Consider the following 21870-nt stretch of genomic DNA (forward strand, 5'->3'; position numbering starts at 1 on the left):
GAATCCAAGCAGGCATTTTCCTAGCCAAAACTTAGAGCCTCTTGCATTACAGCAGTGGTTTTCAAACTTCTTCAAGTCATGGAACCCTTTCATATCATTTCTGCTGTGAAACTCCTCCCCTTATCCTGTGAGCTGACATAGAGCCAAGCAATCTGGGATGGTAGTGGCAGCACATCACCTCCCAGCCTGCTCCATTACCCCATCTCTTTGTGGAACCAATGATGACCTATTGTAGAACAGTCTGAAAACCACTGTACTAGAAGAAAGGCAGCCACTGTTAATGAAGTCTGCCAAAATGCTACATGGAGCTTGTCTTAAGCTTTTCTAAACCATTACTCTCATATTGGAAGCTAGATATTATGTTGAATGAAGGGGAGCAGTGCTTCCTTCTCAACTACCACTCCCCAGAACTTGCCTGGATGTTTGTGACTGCTCACCAGCTTCTAATGATTGTGAGCTGCAGAGACACTTTTACAAGAGAAAAGGAAAGGATATTTGTCAGTGACTATATTGCCACTTCAAATCCACACTGGAGCTTCCCATCCTTCCCTTCTCTAAGCTAGATTTCACTGAAGTTAAGAACCAAGATATAGCTAAGAGGCAAAGTCTTTTGTACCCTTCAAGCTAGACTGCATCAATGATGTACAATGCACATCCAGAAATACCTCTCACTTTCAAGGACCCATGGTTTAATGGAGGGCAAACATGGTTAAATCTGCAGAGGCAATGTGTTCAGAGAAATCTGCTTCCAGGTAAGTAACTTTCCTTTGCACTTACGCCCATTCTGTAGTCTTTTCATCATTCATGTCATAAGATGGTAGTTCTCAATCTTTTTGGATTCCAAGCACCCTTCCATAAATTTTATGAATTCAGTGGCATCCAATTTTAAACACTAATTTATACATTACCGTGCTTACTACCTTGCAGGAGGGGTCAGGCAGGGACAAGCCTAAACCTGCATTTATCTGCTTTTCTTCTCCACCTCAGGGCACCCTTAAAAGGATCTGGCAGGATCTGGCTAAAAATCAGTCATGAAAGTGTATTCAAGACAAGGTTCCCCCTTTAAAAAGGAAATCAAAGTCACAGTGATTACAGTCTGAGTTTCTGTTACAGGCATGGGGAGGGGGGAAGAGGAGAACATGTATATATAAACAATACAATGGTGAAGTAGCAGCAGAACATTTCTATGGCTACTTTTATCTTAGAAATTCTAGACTGCTTATAACCTAGTAATGTCTATGTAGGTCAATATTCTTCCCTCTTCCTTTTTTCCAGTATCTATCAAAATCACTTGGAAAAATACTGTAGTGAGGCACCACAGGATCAGCTGCCAAGAATGTCATTGATACCCATTTTCCTTCCATTGCTTTAACTACTCAATTTATAAGATCAAGATGTTCCTGCATGAAAGCAGCTGGCTCAAACTCAACCCAGAAATGTTCAAAATGATGCTGGCTAAAAGGGAGAAGATGCATAGAGGAGATAGGACAGTTCCCTCTGCTGTTGAAGGCATACATCCTTCATCAAGCAATCCTAAAAATCTTAGGCTACTGTCTAAATTGTCATTCTGCTTTCAGTGACTAAACACTTCTCCTTTCACTTCACCTCACTATGAAATGTCACTCCTTCCTCCTGGATGATTCTGAGCCTAAATACAAGAATCATACAAAGGCTCCAGATAGTATGGAATGTACTGCCATCTTCCCCACCATGTGCGTGCTCCAGTCTTCCACTGGCTCCCAGTCCAATGCCATTTTAAAGCTTGAATCCTAAAGTTTAAAGCCATTAATGGTCCTGGTCCAAGCAACAGCCAAGACAATAATCAGTCTATACCCACTAAGACTAGCTGTGTTTGTCCATGTCAGCTCTGTCAAATTAAAATGCCCAAAATGCATGAAAAAGGTGGGAGCCCCAGTCAAGGGGTTATGGCTGAGGAATAAAAAATGTCAGAGATTAGAAGACTTAAATGTTTCATCACCTTCTGAAGTTGCTGAAAAAAGTTAACAACCCCCACCCCCTTTTCCACTATTGCCAGAATGACATTCACAACCTCAGCGAGACCCGTATTTCTAAGACTGACCCTCAAACCCCCCCCTTCCCCCCCCCAAAACAATACTCCACACCCACACTTTAAAACGGCTTTCTAAAACTGGAAAGAAGTTAGACATTAAGAAAGCCTATAGGGACTTAAGTATTAATCTTTTACATGGAAATAGCTTGCATATGGGCAGCAGTACAAAAAAACCCAACCCTTAGCTAAGTGACTGAATGCATTAAATTGTGGTGTTTCTATGTAGCAGAAAGCTTAAGTCCATTATGAACTGTAATTATAATAATACATATCTGTGCAAGTGTTTGTCCTCAAACATTTCCTAAAATAATTAACTCATCCTTTATTTAAATGTCAGTTGTTACCATATCTTGGCCTCATCCCATATTTTAGACCACAGTCCTGTGATCACTGCATCATTTAATGTAAAAGCCTTGGTGTTTAATGTGCACAGGTCTGTCTAATTAGACTGGTTGTTTAATCCAGAGTGTTTCTTCCTCTCTAACAAGAGAGTTGCAGTGGGAGATGCAACTCAGAAAACATTTCAATAGACAGACATGGCTTCCAAATGAGAGACTTTTGAAGAGCACAAACAAGGCCCATCATTCAAAAATATGGTTTAGTTCAAAACCTGTCAGAAAAGACTCATGGTTTGGGGTCTAGAAAAGAGTGAAGGCCTACACAATCCAGTCCATACTTGTGATATGCCTCACAGTGGAATCGGGGAAAAGAAGCAGGTTAGGATTCTCTGTTGTTTGTGAGGAACATAGACTGAAGACCCACTAAAGAATGGACCAGTTTCTGTTCTTCATACTATCCCGTAATAGAAAGGCAGCAGGGTGCACAATAAAAGTTAGTACAAATAACACACAGAAATCACTAATGCACAAATACAATAAATCTAAATCTATTGCGGAAGGGGAGAAGAGAAAGAACTGTGCCTCAGTAATAGCTGTGACTTTATAAAATGCATTTATTATAAGCAAAATCAACATTTCCTGCTGCAACAGACAGGGAGATAGTTTTTGTGGGCTAGCAAGCAATTTCACCAGTACTTTGAATGAGTAATCAATAAATTATAAAGGAATAGACTGCCTTCTGAAGCAACAGCACATACTTACCACTGCCACAGGTAGGACACTGAACTAATTTTCACTAATAGTTTCATAGTTTCTAGGGTCGGAAGGGACCTGAGTAGATCATCTAGTCCGACCCCCTGCCGTGGCAGGAAATAATACTGGGATCAAATGACCCCAGCAATATGTTCATCCAACCTCCTCTTAAAAACCCCCAGACCTCCTCTTAAAAACCCCCAGTCTGCTTTAACGTGGCCAGAGATCACATCAGACATGAAGGACTAATTGATTGTGTGAGGCAGACTGGAGCTGCTTACAGATGTTAAAAAAAACAAAACAAAACAAAAACGTGCTTTGCTGGAAGAAGCAGCTCCTCAGAGTCTGTACAGATCGGGCACTTCAATCTAATAGCTGCTTCAATCAGCTGTTGGATGAGAGCACCAAAAAAGCCCCACTAAAGTGCCTGACGTATACAGACTTTGGACAAGCTGGGTCCTACAAATACAATGCCTCTTTTGGGCATGCACTAGGCTCAGCAAGGGAGTGCTCTGGGCTTTAAAGTAAAGCGCTGGGGTTTTGGATTTTTGTTGGGTTTTTTTGTTTTGTTTTCTTTTTTTTTGGGGGGGAGGGATGGGTTTCCTACATCTGTAGACAGCCTAGAAGAGCAGAATGGTACTGGCTATCAGAAATCTGGGTTCTTGTCTAACTCACCTAACTGAGGATGCCTGTAAAAAAGTGCAGGATGCTGTAATTACAGTGTCAGAGCGCAGCATGCTAATTACCTTGCTCCAGCAGCCTCAGCATCTCTTGTATTCAGCATCTCCATGCTTCAAAATGGCAGCAGGGCTGCTTTAACTAAAGCTTGCCAAACGATTTTTAGTTAAAGTGTCCCTGCCACTATTTTGAAGCATAGGACGGTGGACACATAAAATGCTGTGGGCGCTTTAATTAGAAAGGCTCCCAAGAGCACTCTAAAGTGCCCTGTCCTTCCTGACCCCCAGAGCATTTGTAAAGATGCCCTCAGTGTACTTCCAAGTATGGCATTTCACTTCTTGCTTCCCCCTATAAAACAGGGATAGGTAGCTAATTTTGTAAAGCATTGCCTTTTCAACCAAAGAATGCTATATGTTCATTCTTACGAAGCAGAGGGGAAGAGGGGAGAGGCTAAACCCAAGTAAGACTGAAATAGTCAGGGGCAGAGGTAATTTCTCTGGACATCATGTGCCTGTCACATTTAGCATTACTGCCCACTGTGTGCACAGCTGTGACTCCCTGGCATTTAGCTGTTGCATCCTATCTCACTATCCTTTACCTGCAGGCTACTGGTTGCATTACCAGGCCACATATGTTCTTTTTAGGATGCTTGTTTCCTAACAGACCAGCTCACGTTGCCACTTGTCAGGCCTTCACTATTTATTTGCCTTCAATGCTGTCACTGCAAACACAGCAGCAGAAAGAAATGGTAACTTGACTCAGGAAGCTTTACTGGCAGAGTTGACTTCCTGGACAGCAGGTGAAACACCCAACAGTTCTGGCTACTATGAGATCACCTCACAGTGAACTAGCAACATCTCCATTACAGAATTATTTACTACTTGAGCTCTCCTACCACTATAGCTCATCTGGCAAATAAAAGTTAAGCGAACACCTGGTCTAACAAACAGATCTCAATGAGAAGAGCCAACCCAAGTCTTGTTACACTCCAGGTATCATGAGGAAGAAGAGAGTAGCAGACCTAATAGAGAGACCCAGCACAGACACCAGTTAGAAATGGGTGAGACAAACTAAACAGCAAAAATTTTAGGTTTGTGGCTAGCAAGAACCATTACTTTGAAACAACTTTTCCAAGCATGTCCTTAACACAAAAGCCCACTGCTCCCTGAAAATCTTGGTGGTCAATTAATTTCCTCAGAAAGGGGACAGCACAGTAATTTCAAACAGTATTTAGTAGAGGTGCACCAATAAAGATTTTGGGGGCTGATACCGATAGCTGATATTTAAGGAGGCATATTGGCCAATACCGATCCAATACAGCTGGCGTTAGGTGGTAAGTCCAGTGTGGTGGAAGGGGAGGTGGGGAGAGAAGGGGCATGTGGGGGCAGATCAATATCCCCCTGGCAGTGAGGGAGGGGGCAGGATTAGATGCTGCCCAGTGGGGCAGGGAGGGGGCAGGAAATGGACACAGAGGCGCAGCTCGTCAGGTGGAGGCAGCTCCCACCACTGCTTGCATCCCGGGAGGGCGGGGGGGGAGCATGTGCCCCCAGAATAGTATGGCACGGGGCAAGCTGCAGCTGCGGAGTGGAGCCAAAGCCATGCCGGGCTTTTCTTGCTGAGGGCTGGACTCAGAGCAAGCTCTGGTGGCACTGGGGAGTGGCCCATCACAACCCTAGCTGAATGACCCACCTCCACCCAAGCACCAGGAAAAGCCAGGGCTGCACTGGACAGCGACACAAGGCTGGCAAATAGGATGCATTAAAAAAAAAAAAAAGGGGGGGGGGGGGGAAAAAAGGATCTTTCACAGGCAGGGCAGCAGAAGACACTAGGACAAAGCCTACAGCGAGCGTGCTTGGTAATAGAAGTACTCTTACAGAAAGGTATCAACAAAAGGAAACTGAGCATGAGCTTCTAAATAGACAAAACACAATAAATCAAGCCAAAAAAAAACATCTTTTGGTTTAATGTTTAAAAACATTAGTAAAACAAAAGTAGAGAGAGCAGGAAAGTGATGCCCACTCTATCACCACAGCTAAGACAGCTCTCCAAATACTGACAGACACCAGCAGACAATCAAGGAGAGGGAAGAGCAGCATTTCGAACAAGGGGCCAATGCAGAAGAGAGGTCTCTCCACTGCGTTAAGGGAGAAAGATGAACCATGAGAGGAACCACTTCCTTCAGCACCGAACACAATGAAGTCATCTGGGCATCATCAGTGAGGGCAGGCTTTCTACTATGAGTATGTGACAAGCCCAAATCTTCACCAATTCATAAAAAGGGCATGAAGTGGGGAAGGTATGCAGAGGTTACAAGAGAGACAGAAGTGCACAATACCACACCCAGATCTCCTGCAGCCAAACTTCTGCATTCTTGGAGCTTCTAATTTGAGCTTCTTGGAAAAAGAGTATATTGGACATATATTTATCAAATGTTCTTGTTGGCAGATATAAAACAATTCTATTCAGGAGAAAGAGAAAGACTACACTCCTCCACCTTTCTCCATCAGTCTTATTCACCATCACAGAACTGGCTTTGCTTTGTCTGCAGCTGGGTTTTTCTCTATGCACAGGAACTTGGAATGTCTGGAAAGGCTGGCAAAGTGACCCTCAGAAGTTTCAGAGAATTTCACATCTGTTATTTGAGTAGAGGGTTAGAGAGACTAGGATGCATCAGGTTACGTTGTGAAGGGGAAGAAAAGTACTAAGCAGCACAGTACTGATTTCCATTCCTGTGATGGGAGCCTCCATTAGCCTAAGACCACTTGGTGAAGCCACTGAAGACCAGGCTGTGAAGAGGGCTGTATGGCAGCAGAACAAAGACTACAGCATCAATCCAAATGCCACCTGAATTTCCATTTTTCATAGTGGTGACAGAGGCCTCAGGAACTGTAGAGATAAAGGCCAGATTCCACTGCTACTTGCCTCCCCAGATAGCTAGCCAAACCCAGTGATGCTGCTGTCACATGCATCAAACATGAAGGGAAGCTCCAGGGAGAGACTTTCTACTGGCTCACATGTCCCTGTTATCTTCACCAAGTACCAGTATCCAATTAGGGATCTTCCTGCCATCCAAAAGTCCCACAAGAGAGCCCTCAGATCTCAACGTCACTTTCCTTATCATTATCGTGGTCACCATCATAGAACTCACTGGAAGCTTCAGGCCTGAAAAAAAAGACAGACAGACAGACATCAAGGGAGGCAGCCTTGTCCAGTGGTTTGGAACAAGAGTGAGCCTAGATCTAGAAATGAGACAAAATAGAAGCACAAGGAGTAAGAGAAGCATCTCCTGACCTGGTACAATCATGGGGGTATGCTCTGTAAGAGATAAAATTATGCACTAGCAAAGAGTTCCTCAGACAGAAACCAGAAACCGGAAGATGAATAATGCCTGCTATATCTGTCTTCATTGGGATGGGGTTAGCAGGCAGAAGGTGGGAGGACAGGTTGGGGTGTTAATCCCAAGTGGACCACAGCATGTAACCATGTCCACTACTCTGTCTGACCTAGACAAACAAAGTCTCCTGGTCAGCAGTAACAAACAACCTCTCCTGCACACAAGGTAAAAGTGGTGCAACAACTTCCTCACCAGGTTTCTGGTTCTTGGATTCCTCCTTTCTCCTAGACAAAAACATCTCTGAAACCCCTAATTGGCAAGAATCTAACTTCTCCCATAAGCTTGGGGAATTCTACAGCTTAAGTTGTTGCAACAAGTAATAGCTGCCATTACAAAATTCCACCCTCTGTGCAGCAGGGGAGATCTAACTCTGCCCCTCCAAGACTCAGGGTATTCTACAGCCTGAGGGTGTGCACACCAAAAGAACAACAAACACAGAGCTTCCTCTGTACCCCACTTTTGCAATTTTCCACCACTTAAATGTTAACCAATTAGCTCAAAATAAAGAGCTAGACTTTTGCAAGAGGGGGCAAAGCAAGATGCCACTTTTATTGATTAAGCGCTTAGTAAATGTACACACACACATACGTTTCTGTTCTGCGCTGGTATACATTACCAGTCTCATCAATGCTCGAGTCAACTTAGTGGCCAGCTAAGTTGATCAAAAGTGGGAGCTGGGCTTCTGTCAGTCCGTCTCATCAGGTGAACCAATGCTCCAGAATGATATGCAGAACAAGACCCAAAAATTGACAGGTCTTGCCCCCCTTTTTATAGTCTTGTCAATTTCATAGATTTCATAGACATTAGGGCTGGAAAGGACCTCGGAGGATCATCGAGTCCAGCCCCCTGCCCAAAGGGCAGGAAGTCAGCTGGGGTCACAGGATCCCAGCAAGATAAGCATCCAATTTGCTCTTGAAGGTGTTCAATGTAGGTGCTTGAACAGCCTCCGATGGCAGGCTGTTCCAGACCTTGGGGGCTCGGACAGTAAAGAAATTCTTCCTTGTGTCCAGCCTGAAACGGTCTCGCAAGAGTTTGCGACCGTTCGACCTCATCATCCCTTGGGGCACTCTGGTGAACAATCGTCCCCCCAGATCCTGGTGGTCACCCCTGATAAACTTATAGGTGGCCACCAGATCACCCCTGAGCCTGCACTTTTCCAGGCTAGAGACCCCCATGGCTCTCAGCCTGTCGTCGTAAGGTCTGTTCATTCAGTCCTCTGAGCTTCTGCTGTGTCATCACTGTGTTCCTCCTTGAAGGTTGACCGATGTTGTTCTCTCACTGTTCTGGGACAGATTCTTCTTGTTTTGGTCTTTTATCTGTCTGCATTCTTCAGCCAGTCACCAACTGGTGTTTTCCTTTTCCACAGCCACACTCTCTCACCCATTCCCTCACACATGCAGCATACAAAGGAGGGAAAGGCTGAGCACTTATATCAAGCTACAGAGCAATACAAAATGGAGTTTAAGGCAGTGTTACACTCAAGAAAATACACCAAAAAAAGCATTAAGATAATACACAAAATTAAGACAATAGGCAAAAGTCTATCTCCATGTTATTTACCTACCCTAAAGCTGGTATTTATGCCATTTGCATAACAAGGGGAGGGGTTGGGTAGAAAGAAAGCTCATGTTCCCAGAACAAGAAAGGGAGACCCAATACCTGCTATAGTTCTCTTCAGAGCCTCTCTCCTCTGGATCAGGCTCATCTGTGCGGTCATAACTGAGTAAGTCAGAAGGAACATCATGGATCTGGACACTGGGAGCATGGTTCAGCATCTTCAAATTCTCAAATATTGTCTGTCTGATCTGATCCAAGTACTAGGTAAAAAATACAGAGCTATTAGCAGAAACAGATCTAAGAGTTTGTAGTGACAAAACTCCTCCCATTAACACCTGCTAGTCCCACTCACAATTTAGGCAACACACATAGTTTTCAACCATAGCAGAGAGGCCAAAGCAGTCATTACAGACCTTAACTCTTACAGACCTCTGTAACTATAAGAGGGCCTTCAAACTTTCCCACACATTGGAACTTCTTTACACTGCAGAGCAGCTGTGAGGTTACCAGACAAAAAAAAAAATGTTGCTGAAGCACTGAGCCAGGCAGGGCAGACTCTAGTGACCTGCCTTGATTTTTCCAGGTAAGTTTATGGACTGGAATTGACCTGCTACTAGAGGACCAGCTTCAAGCACAGATCTTTTCATTGGGCCAGGTTAAACCATGCATCCAAGACCAGGTAGAGCCATTTACCTGTCTGGAGTTCTGGTTCTCAATTCTTGTACTGACATCTGGGTGAAGAGTGAAGTCTGGAGCAAAGTATTCAAAATATTCTACAAGGAAACCAGAAAAAGAGTTAAAGAACAGGATGAGAGGATTCTGTGATCAATGCTTCTAAAACACTGTTCTGCAGAGAGGCATAACCTATCCCCTTCCATACCACTAAGACTAGAAATAGACATTCCCAAATGAAACAGGTAAGCTGTGCTGGGATGTATCCTCGCACAGCTGATCTGCTTCGTTTGGGGAAAATGAACATTGCCCACTAATGCTGTGGGACAGCAGGAGACACATTCTCCCAGGGCTTGAGGAGTTGGACCTGTGCACCCTGGGAATTCCTAAGCAGGATGGGACCCCTCAAACCCTGGGAGTGCCTGCTTGGTTGTCCCAACCTACTGAGTCACATGCCCAAGATCTCTGGGGTGCATCTGGGTAAAAAGGGAATGTTGGTGTTTCCCTCAACAGGAAAATCCCAACTTTCCCTGCTTACCCAACACACCCTAAAGATCCCAGGGACACATATCAGTAAACAGGGAAAGCTAGGCAGATACTTCCAGGGCTTGAGGGGTCCAATCCTGCACAGGAACTCCCAAGGTGTGCAGGATCAGGCTCCTCACACCCTTGTCTGGAATGGCTGGAGAGCATAGGCAGCTCCAGGCTCTGCTGCCATAAAACAAATGTCTACTGCAATAAGATGGTACAAGTTATTTCTATCTTCTGTCCTGGCCATAAATTTGGGCATCTGTGGAACAGCAAAAGACATAGGTACCTATTTGCTTTCACTCTGTCACCATAAAATGTTTATGGCAGCCAAAAGGTGAGGACAGGTGATACCTGTTTCCACCTTAAGAGCACAGCAAGACCAACTGCATCACCATGAGATACAGACACAGAGGAAAGCAACAGGGAAACAAATTGTTTTAGAGGGAATTTAGAATGTATGATATATCAAGTAAGGACATGCCTCTCCAGAAAGGCCTGCCAGAGCCTAAAGATATGTAAACCAGAAAGCAAGAAAAACCTAGAACAAATGGTCTAGGATTAAGAAGGGCTACCACTTCCATCCAGCTGTGGTTACTGTTAATTATGCTGAGCATCAAAGTCTCTGATGCATTAACACATCAGGATACATTGGCTAAGCTTATAGAAAGAATGAAGACACTGCAATAGCAGGACCCCAACTCACCACTGTACGGAAGCTCCTCACTAATTGCTTCATCCACAAGCAGTGAAGTTTCGTAAGTCCTAAAATACAAAAAAAGCTACTCAATCCAGAAAAAAAAAGATTTTTCCCTCACTGCATGCTGCTGGCAAACCAGTTCAACCCCACATCAGTTACAAGTGAGTAGGCCCTTCAACCCCTTTTGTAACAAATGAAGCATTTCTAAGCAAGCATGTACAAGACTCACCAGCATCGTGCCACATTACGAACAGTATAGCCTCCTCCTCCCAATACAAGCAGGGGGATGTTGAAGCTCTTTACATATTCCACACACTCTCTAGAAATACAAAGCAGCACAATCAGTGCAAATCATCAGAACATTCCATAAACAGAGCACCAGTCTTAACCCAATAACATACCTATCTATATGATACCCTCAGAGTTCAGGGCTTCTAACCCAGGCAATCCACAACCTGCCTCAATGGGAACGAGCTCCATGAACTGAGAGGAATTCAATCTGCGCACTCACGCATGCTGGCACGGTACTGCTGGAGAAAGCATTGTGAGACCCCAGACATAACTGGGAGAGCTTGCTTCTGCAGAATCATATTTATTCCCTAGTTCAGAAGAGATTTTCCTATCCCAAAAAATCAGAATAGCATTCCTATAGTCTTTTGCTGATGCTGAGGTACCAGGATTAGAGCTTGAATCTCACCAGTGAAGGACATAGTTTATTTTTTCAGACTACAAGCAGGGATTTTTAAATGCCTTCTCCACATCCCTGCTGAACTTACCCATGTCCTCTTATACTGAGATTAAAGCAGCCCAGGCGGTCACAACCCAGAGAATCAGCACCGCACTATGGAACAGAAGAAACACAGCTTAATTCCAGTTAGAGCGCTCCTTCTCAGATGCAGACCATAGTAGACCATCAGCACCCACTGCTACATCCAAATCAGCACAGAGCTGCCAGCAAAAGGTCAGCTGGCCATCATGCATCCACCCACCCACCCATCCATATCCCTCAAGAAACAGATTCATATACTCGACAACATGCAATTACCCATATATTAAGCAAGGGAAATGCTTGTGCATACAGCTTGCTTTCCTACCTGCAGCACTATGCATGTGGGCTGATAGAAGTCTACCACCTGGTTAATGACGGGCTGGAAGAGGTGCTTATAACCTTTAGGGAAAAAATAAAGACTGTCATCATGGCTATGGAATCAGTGGAAAGAACAGACAATAGTGACACCAGATGACAATGAATATTTTTTACTTACTTTGATCATCAATGCCATCTCGCAGAGGCACATTTAGGCAGTAATATCGGCCACTCTCTGCACCAACCTCATACATGTCACCTGGTCAGAGAAAGGCAGATGAATCATAGGGGTATAGGTTGTAGCTGTGTTGGTCTAAGGACATAGGCAGACAAGGTTCTTTGGATGACTCTGATATCTTTTATTAGACCAACTTAAATTAGTTGGAAAATAAAATTTAGCAAGCTTTCAAGTTTAAAAAAACATCATAAGAGTCATGGCACACAAAGATCAGGTCCGAAATATAGATTTCACAGATTTCATAGACATTAGGGCTAGAAGGGATTTTGTGAGATTATTAGGTCCAGCCCCCTGCCCAAAAAGCAGGAAGTCAGCTGGGGTCAGATGACCCCAGCAAGATGATCATCCAAACTCTTCTTGAATGTGTCCAGAGTAGGTGTTTGCACTACTTCTGGGAGGAGTGCATTCCAGATTCTGAAGACTCGGAGAGCAAAGAAGTTTTTCCTTATGTCCAGTTTAAAACAGTCTTCCAACAGTTTGTGACCGCTGGACCTTGTCTTCCCTTGGGGTGCCCTGATGAACAGACATTCTCTTGGATCCTGATGCACACCCCTGATGTACTTATAGAGTGCCACCAAGTCCCCCCTAAGCCTACGCTTTTCCAAGCTGAAGAGTCTCATGCCTCTTAGCCTCTCCTCATAAGACCTGCTCTCTTGACCTCTGATCATGTGTGTGGCTCTCCTCTGGACTCTCTCAAGCTTCTCCATGTCCTTTTTAAAGTGTGGGGCCCAGAACTGGATGCAGTAGTCCAGGTGCAGCCTCATCAAGGCCCAGTAAAGCAGGAGGAGACATCTTAGGTCTTGCTTGATGTGAGATACGTCAGGTTTTTATTTGTTTTGCCTGCTGTGGCATCACATTGGTGGCTTATATTCATCTTGTGGTCAATCAAGATGAATAAGTCCCAACTCCCAAGTCTCTTTTGGTCATAGTGCTAGTGAGTGTAGCACTGCTGAGCCTACAGGTATGGTGTAGGTTCTTTCTCCCAAGGTGGAGCACTTTGCATTTCTCTGTGTTGAAAGAGATCAGGTTTTGATTTGCCCAATTTGTGAGCCTATCTAAGTTTGCCTGAATCCCCAGCCTATCCTCTAGTGTGACCGTGCTTCACACTAGCATGGGGGGGGACCGTGCTTCCCCATAATTTAGTGTCATCTGCAAACTTAGCCAGTCCACTTTTGACACCCAAATCCAGGTCATTTATAAATATATTAAAGAGTACTGGCCCAAGTACTGAACCCTGATGGATGGCACTGGTCACCATGTGCCATGTTGACTCAGTTCCATCAACTCTCTCGGTCCAACTACAGAGCCAGTTCCCCAGCCACTGGACCATAAGGTTGTTAAGGCCGCAGTTACCCAATTGCGTCATGAAGACATCATGGGAAACCAGGTCAAAGGCTCTTTTGAAATCCAAGTAAATGACATCAACCTCGTCTCACCTGGTCATAGAAGGAGATGAGGTTGGTCAGGCATAACCACCCGTAACAAAGCCGTGTTGGCTGTCTCTCAGAATGACACCTACTGGGCATATCATGGGCATGGTAACAGAAAACTAAAATTTAAATCTACTGATGCAACCATGACCCAAAGATCTCTTCCAAATCACTGCAAACTACTGCAGAAGAATATCCATTAGGGCTGTGAGAAGCTTTGGCTCAGTGGAGATTCAGTCTGATTCAGTGGCTGAATCTCCGAATCGAACCAGAGGACCGTTTAATCTCTCCGAATCAATACAGAGCAAAATCGGACAGATTCGGCGATTCGAACATAGATGCAGCTTTAAACGGTTTTTCTACATACCTCTAGGTAGCAGGGGCTCTGAACACTGCAGTGCTGGGGCAGATGCAGAGTCCCCACTGAGCACAGCAGAAAACCAGGAAGTGGACCAGAAACACTTCTGATCCACATCCTGCTTCACCGGGAAGCACCACTCCCACCCGCTCCCCCCAGGCAACTGGTGCCTCCTGGGTCTGGGGGAATACTCAGGGTCCCCCTGCGCGCTCCCCAGCAGACCTAGAAGTGGACTGGAACTACTTCCAGTCCACTTCCAGGTTCACTGCCAAGCACACTGGATAGCCCCACCTCGTGCTCCTGTGGGATGTTCCACGTACCCCACCACCACAGCGATCACAAGCCATGCTGCTACCTCGAGGTATGTAGAAAAAAACTTTTAAAGCTGTGTCTATGTCCGAATTGCTGATCCTCCAAATCAGCATGGAATCATCAGATTCAGATTTGGCCAAATGGAATCAGGGGCAGTGATCTGAATCACTGTCCCCAGTTTGGGCCAAATCCAAATCCAAATCCAACAAGGCTCGTTTCGCACAGCCCTAATATCCATCACCCAACCACTCCCCCATTACTCCAGCATTACCCGCTTCTCCCCCACATCAATTCACTCTTGTGTCCTGAACCCCAGTATCTCATGCTAGTATGTGAAGGCAATGATTGCAAAAGAGTCCAAAATAAGACCCAAACATCTGCTCTTCACTAGCAGTGGAGGTTCTGTACCTGTACCAGGAAAAAAGTAGTTCCCGTATTTGTGAAAAGACACAGTCATGACACGATCTGTCAAGTAGAAAGCCTCTTGAACGCCGTCTCCATGATGAATATCAATATCAATGTAAAGAACACGTGGGTGATACCTGCCAGAAACAGGAAAGAAAACAAGTGTTATGCCATTCACCTAGAATTTCATGTAGAAAAATACCAACCACTTTCATGAATTCACGTGCCCACAGGACTCCAAAAAGCCACTCCCACAAAGGTACATAACACTTCAAACTAGTAGAGCTGAAGTAGTGTTATAGCTGTGATGGTGCAGAAAATGTGAGAAGTAAGGGGTTTTTTGGCCATATCTTTTACTAGACCAACTGTCTAGTTGGGAGACACATTAGACAAGCATTCAGGCACAAAGACCTGAAGAAGGGTACTTCATGCCTGAAAGCTTGTCTAATGTCTCTCCCAACTATACAGGTGGTCTAATAAAAGACACCGCCAAAAAAAAAAAAAAAAAAATCCCAGCACCTTGCCCAACACTTCAGAGACTTTCCTGCCAAATAAACTCTTCCAGTACCAACCTAAATTCCACACAAGCAGTATCCCAAAATACTTTTTATTACAGGGGTGGGTAATTATTTTGGCTCAAAGCCCACTTACATGAGTTTTGGTGAGTTGTTGATACCTTCTGAAAGATTTTGTGTGCATGTGGCCAACATTTTAACAAGCCATAGATAAAAAACAAATCAGATAATAAAAATTAAACATCTATTATATTTTAATTTTATTACAAAAAAAATGTTTTGTCCCGATCTGTTTTTGAGTAGTGCATATAGAGGCAACTGCATAATAGCTCAAAATAGTCTACGTGTGTAGGGTTTTGGGGTGTACACGTGCATGCTGGGGCTCCCTGCACACTAGGTCCTGGGAGCTGGCCGGGGTTACAGGGAGTGGGGGAGGAGGGGTCAGGGGGCACATGCAGAAGAGCTCACCCAGGCAGTGCAGTGCAGGTGCAGTCCACCTGCACTGCACTGCCCCAATAACTTGGGCAGCCCAAGCAAAGGTCGCACCTCACCCCTCAGGGAAACATTGGGCTTCTCATAGCAGTCTTAACTGCCTGTACACAAACTCCAGGAGCTTGGGAAATAAGCATGAGGTATTGGCCCTTCTCCTATGTGAAAATGATTATGACCTGGTAGGAATTACAGAGACCTGGTGGGACTCCACCTACAATTGGTCGGTGGCAATAGAGGGCTATAACCTGTATAGGAGAGACCGGGTCAGGAAGAGTGGTGAGGGTACAGCTCTCTACATCAAGGATCATCTCACCTCACTGCAGATGAGTCTCCAAATCAGGAGGGGGATCTTGAGACCCTCTGAGTCAAGATACGAGGAGAACATGGGGAGGGTGACTTACTTGCAGGAGTCTACTATAGACCTCCCCACTAAGAGGAAGACCTAGATCAGGAATTCAATAGGGTACTGATCAAGGCCGCGTGTTCCTGATTCACAATCACCATGGGGAACTTCAACTTCCCTAACATCTTTTGGGACGAGCACACGGCCAAATCTGACCGGTCACGTAGCTTCCTGAAACGCATTAATGACCTCTACCTAACCCAGGTGAGAGGCATTGCTTGATCTGGTCCTGGCCAATGGGGTGGACCTAGTGAGTGATCTGCGGATCGAGGGGAAGCTTGGTGACAGCAACCATGAATTGGTCACCTTCTTAGTTCACCAAAGAGCAGGCAAACCCAGCATTAGAGCAGAAGTCCTCAACTTTGGGAAGGCTGACTTTTGCTAACTGAGAGAATTGGTCAGTCAGGCAATTAAAGACCATTCCCCCCCACCAGAAAAGAGAGTATATGAGGATTGGTCATTTCCTAAAAACATAATCCTTGAAGCACAGGGCAAAGCCATACCATCTTACAAGAAATGCAGTCAATGGGCAAGGAAGCCCCCATGGCTGAATAAGGAACTCTTGGACCTTATTAAGCTCAAAAGAGAAGCCTATACAAGCTAGAAAACATGAAGCAATACCAAAGAGGATTACTCTGCACCTGTAGAGAGCAGCCAAGGAAAGCCCAGGCACAAACTGAACTTAAGCTAGCTATGGGAATCAAGGACAGCAAAAAGTCCTTTTTCAGATATATGGGAAGCCGGAAAAAGAACAAGGGTAGCATTGTGACCCTGAGAGATCTAATGGGGCAACTGACTTCTGATGCCCAAGAAAGGGCCAGTCTCCTAAGTGACTTTTTTGCATCAGCTTTTCATCCTCCCAGGAGGATCACACTGTCAGGAATGGCACAAAACATTCTGGGAGCAGATAACAGGTCTAAAATCCATGTGGATCAGGTGGGAAATACCTTGAGGAAGTGGACATTCATAAGTCTGCGGGCCCAGACGGAACGCACCTGTGAGTCCCGAAGGACCTGGCAGATATCATTGCATCCCCTTTGGCAGAGATATTTGAAAAATCGTGGTGCTCAGGTGAGATCCCGGATGACTGGAAAAGAGCGAACATGGTCCCTATCTACAAGAAATGGAGGGATGACCTGGGGAACTATAGACCAATCAGCCGTATGTCTGTGCTGGGAAAAATCCTCAAGCAAACTGTCAAGGGATTCATCAACACCAGACAGATGGAAGGCAAGCTTCCAAATGCCAGCCAACATGGTTCTGTGACTGGCAGGTCATACCTGACCAACCTCATCTTCTTCTATAACCAGGTAACAAGTGCCCTGGACAAGGGAGATGATGTGGAGGTCATATATTTGGACTTCAAGAAGGCCTTTGACCTAGTTCCCTATGATGTCCTCACGTTTAAGCTAGGGAACAGTGGCCTTGATCATCATTTGGTCCAATGGCTAGGCAACTGGCTACAGGGTCGGACCCAGAGTACTAGCTGAAGGAAGCAAATCAACATGGCACAGGTGACCAGTGGAGTCCCTCAGGGCTCAGTACTTGAGTTGGCACTCTTTAAAATCTTCATTAATGATCTGGATTTGGGAGTCAGATGTGAACTGGGGACAGGCTGGGGATACAGGCTAACTCGGACACTCTCTCTAGGTGGGCTGATCAAAACCTGATGGCCTTCAATGCAGAGAAGTATAGGGTGCTGCACCTCGGTAGGAAGAACCCCCAGCATACTTACAGGCTCCACAGTGTTACGCTCACTAGTGCCATGACTGAAAGGGACTTGGGGGTCTTGATTAACCACAAGATGAATGAGTCACCAATGTGATGCTGTGGCTGGCAAAGCTAACCAAACTCTGGCGTGCATCCACTGATGCATCTCAAGCAAACCAGTTAAGTCATACTCCCACTCTACTGGGCCCTGGTGAGACCGCAGCTAGAGTACTGCCTCCAGTATTGGACCCCCCACTTCAGGAAGGATGTGGAGAAGCTTGAGAGAGTCCAGAGGAGAGTCACTCATATGATCCAAGGCCTGGAGGGAAGGCCGTACGAGGAGAGGCTGAGGGACTTGGGACTCTTCAGTCTGGAGAAGAGAAGGCTCAGGGGGGACTTGGTGGCAGCCTACAATTACATAAGAGGGGTATATCAGGACCTGGGAGAACACCTGTTCACCAGAGCTCCCCAAGGGATAACAAGGTCTAACAGCCATAAACTCCAGGAAGGCCAATTTAGACTGGATAAAATAAAAAGATTATTTACAGTGTGTGTGTCCAAGGTCTAAGACAAACTCCCCTCAGAGGTGGTGCAAGCACCTACTCTGTATTCCTTCAAAAAACAGGTGGATGTATTTCTTGCTGGGGTCACTTGATCACAGCAGATTTCCTGCCAATGGACCCAATGATCTCACAAGATCCCTTCCAGCCCCTAATGTCTATGAAATCTATAACCTCCTGCCACTCCCCCCACCACCCCAGCATTCTGCATGGGACCAAGCCCCACCTACACCTGTCAGACACCACCATAGCTTCCTGGCAGGGCTGCAACCACCCAGATACTACTCAACTCCCCATTCTTCTGGAGGCTCCACCTTTTATCCCTTCTGCACTGCTCCAGGGAGCAGGCAGCATGGGGAAGCCATGAAGACATGTGCCATGCAACAGATGCCCAGCCAAGTGGGGGCAGAAGCTGCAGGCAGGCAGCTGCTGCCCCACTGTGCAGGGCTCCAGCTCCAGACCACCTTCTACTCACCAGGCCATCCACAGGTGGCTGCTCATTATGCCAGGCAGCTGAATAGGTGGAAAGCAGCCAGAAGCTGAAGCTTTGCATGCTGGGGCAGAAGCCATACAGCTTCAGCTTCCTTCCCCAACCTAGCTGGGCATCTACTGCCCAGTGTGCATCCCCACAGCTTCCTCACACTGCTGCCTGCTGCCCCAAGTGGAACAACAGGAGCAGGAGGAGGAGGAGCTGCTGATGGGGGAGGCAGGCGGGGGAGCAGTACCTAAGCAACTACAGCAGCAGTCCTACCAGGAAGATGTGTGCACTGGCTGGGGCTGGGGCTGTCTGACCCATGTGAGGCAGGTACAGGTAGGAGCATAGTGCAAGCAGCCCCGGGCGGAAGATCAAGTTAATCTTTAAAAGCTACATCAATTTTAAATATATTCTGAAATGAATGGGGAGCCAGTAGAATCATGTGAGGAAGGAAACAAGCAATCACCCTTCCATCTGTATTCCAGTGCCTCAGGGTATGGACACGAGGAGTATTTGGAGTTCTTTCAAAAGGGCAGCACCAGTTGAGTGTAGCTGAGGCAAAGTCAGCGCTAAGCCATTTGTTTGGCTTCCCTGACCATGAAATTCACTGTGGACCCAGAAGTTAATTCTAACTTATGCTACTTATTATTCCTCCTATACCACCGGGTACATAAGGCAAAAATTAATGGGTATTCAGTGCTACTTCATGCTAATTTGCATTGGTCCCCAGATTAGGAACAGCAGGAGAGCAGTGTACTTTGTTTTTACACTCCCATGACGTGTGGGGGGACCAAGATGCAGTAAGCTGGCTAGACTGGTTACATGATATACAGTAATTCTGTGACATCAGGGAATTGGTAGCCAAGCCTTAGAAAAGACTTCTGTCTGCTCTGCACTGATAACATAGCATAAAATAGTCAGAAGCATGTCCAAAGACCTCAGGTAAAGCAATCGAACTAATGAAAGGCAGAGAAAAGATAATTTTTTATAAACTGACTTTCTTCCAAGGATTGTCAAATTACCATACAAACCAATTTAATTCCATTGTCTTGTCTCTACTAGCATCCAGTACCAGATGCTTCATATGGTATAAGGAGTCCTGGAGTTGGCAGACATAGGAAAGCCATTCCCTCAGGTCTCCCTCTAAGCACTCTTAATTAGTTACTGATTTGATCCCTGTAGTTTAAAGTTTGTGTGTTATGGAAAAACATTGCCTTTTATCAATTTTGAATTTTCTAACTTTCACCTTTATTAAACATTTCCTGTTCTTGCATTGTGAGATAGGGAGAACAAGATCCTGTATTCTCTCTCTATGCTGTTCATTTTGAATTTTTATAACGTCTGTGAAGTCTATGAAGACCCTGCAGAAACATTATGAAGTATGGTGTATTTATCTCTAACATGACAATTTATGGATGCTACATTCAATCACTTCCAACATCTTGGGGGGGGGGGTGGGCAGGGTCTTGGCTTCAGTGCCTAGAACCTTAATAATTTGGGAAAAACTGAGGAAGAGAAAGGGGGGGTAGGGGGAGGAGGAGAGGAGGAAAAACTGTTTCCCGACATCAGGTTAGTACAGCCACAGGACCATCGCAATTGTCCATAAATTAAACAACTGTTTGATGGCACCAATTAATGCTTCCTAACACACTAGTACTGCACCTCATGACCCCAGCTAGTAGACCGGTACTGCACCTCATGACCCCACCTGTTGGTCCCCTGAACAACTGCTCTCTTAGATAATAAAAGGTGGAGAGGAAAAAAAAAAAGAGGTCTTGCACATATTCTTTGACAAGACTGGGGACTGACTGAAAACACAGCATGGGAAAGGGAGGATATTGGGATGCCTCCAGAGTCCCAGGCATGGGCGAGCAGTTTTGGGGCATACAGTACCTAGTATGGGACTAAAGAGAAGGAAGGAAGGGGCATGGGATGCCACAAGAGCTGTATCATGAGGAAACAGGGAAGGAACAGGAACACAAAGCCGCTGAGACATACCCCTGCATGGAGGACACTGGAGAAGTTACAGGTAGTCCTAGAAACAGGTGGTATGGGAGGTGATATACAGGGAGCTTGTAGAGGATTGGAGGGACGCATGGGGTCCAAAACTGCACAGTGACCTCCAACTCCAGAACTACTTCTATGCAACACTAATTTGAGTCTCTTACTCTAGAACCCTATCTGGCTCCCTACACTTCTCATTGCTCACATCTGAACCGCCTCCAATTTTGCAATATCTTGTTTGAGATGGGGTGATCAAAACAGATGTTGGAAGAGACAAAAGCTCCTGATTAATTCTGAGTGCTTTTCCACCATTCTTTGGAATGCCCCTTTTTTTGGATCATAACTATACTCTGCCCAAAGCAGAGGGTCCCTTCAAGCTGTGCATATGATACTTACATCTGTTTCCCAAACCAATACAGCTGAATTTCCAATCCAGTAAGTTTATACAAATGGTTCAAACATTTTCCTCTGATGAATCATGAATATGATTGCTTCATATTTATCAACAAAGGGTTAACCAGAGCAAATCCCTTTTACAATATAAAGAAGATCAGCTTCCATGCTGCCACTACAGCACCATCACACAGCAATACCACCCCCAACCTACATGCACAACACCACTTCCAATCCAGAATAGTACAGCAGCTGTATCCACACCAGGTCCTTACTTGAGCAGTTCCAGAATCCCGATAACTATGTCATTGACGTAACAAAATCCAGAAGCCTACCAAAGAAAGAAAATAAAATGGAGTCAGAAGAGTACCAAAAAGCTTGGCTTCAGTGAGACACACACTTAGATTTCATCCATTACCTCAAACTTCTTGGCATGATGTAGACCGCCAGCCCAGTTTATCGCAATGTCACAGATCTAAGCAAAGGAGGAATAAATTAGTTCAAAGATGACAGCAAAGTAGCAACAATCCTAATTCCATGCCTGCCAGACAGCAGGAACTTTAACCCTACCCCAACACTAGCTTATAATAACAGCATTCTCCCATCTCACTCCTACTCCATACCCTTTAGAAGTACCAACTTTGCCCTCAAGTTGAGCTACTTATGTAATAATGGATCAGTGTTAGCAACATCAGTACTAAAGCAGTGCCTTGCCCCACTTGATCCATGTGTGTCACTCAATAAAGATCTTGGTTGCTGAACCCGTATGTTGGTCTTTTGTCCAACTGTAGTATGAA

The 21870-nt window shown here is 45.3% G+C and overlaps 1 protein-coding gene across 1 annotated transcript in view; it reads right to left on the reverse strand.

Moving 5' to 3' along the window:
- Positions 1-5774: 5774 nt before the first annotated feature.
- HDAC3 (histone deacetylase 3) overlaps positions 5775-21870 on the reverse strand; it is a 33729-nt gene continuing 17633 nt past the window's right edge. The window contains exons 5-15 of the mRNA XM_019534811.1: positions 21492-21548; positions 21349-21404; positions 14525-14658; positions 11957-12037; positions 11786-11859; positions 11468-11532; positions 10921-11010; positions 10698-10756; positions 9485-9564; positions 8894-9051; positions 5775-7002 (exon numbers count right to left, since the gene is read on the reverse strand). Coding sequence (XP_019390356.1) covers positions 6933-7002; positions 8894-9051; positions 9485-9564; positions 10698-10756; positions 10921-11010; positions 11468-11532; positions 11786-11859; positions 11957-12037; positions 14525-14658; positions 21349-21404; positions 21492-21548 — 924 coding nt within the window. The 3' untranslated portion in view covers positions 5775-6932. The remainder of the gene's footprint in view (positions 7003-8893; positions 9052-9484; positions 9565-10697; positions 10757-10920; positions 11011-11467; positions 11533-11785; positions 11860-11956; positions 12038-14524; positions 14659-21348; positions 21405-21491; positions 21549-21870) is intronic.

This window comes from Crocodylus porosus, unplaced genomic scaffold, assembly GCF_001723895.1.
Source record: "Crocodylus porosus isolate Cpor-Errol unplaced genomic scaffold, CroPor_comp1, whole genome shotgun sequence".
Lineage (NCBI taxonomy): Eukaryota > Metazoa > Chordata > Crocodylia > Crocodylidae > Crocodylus > Crocodylus porosus.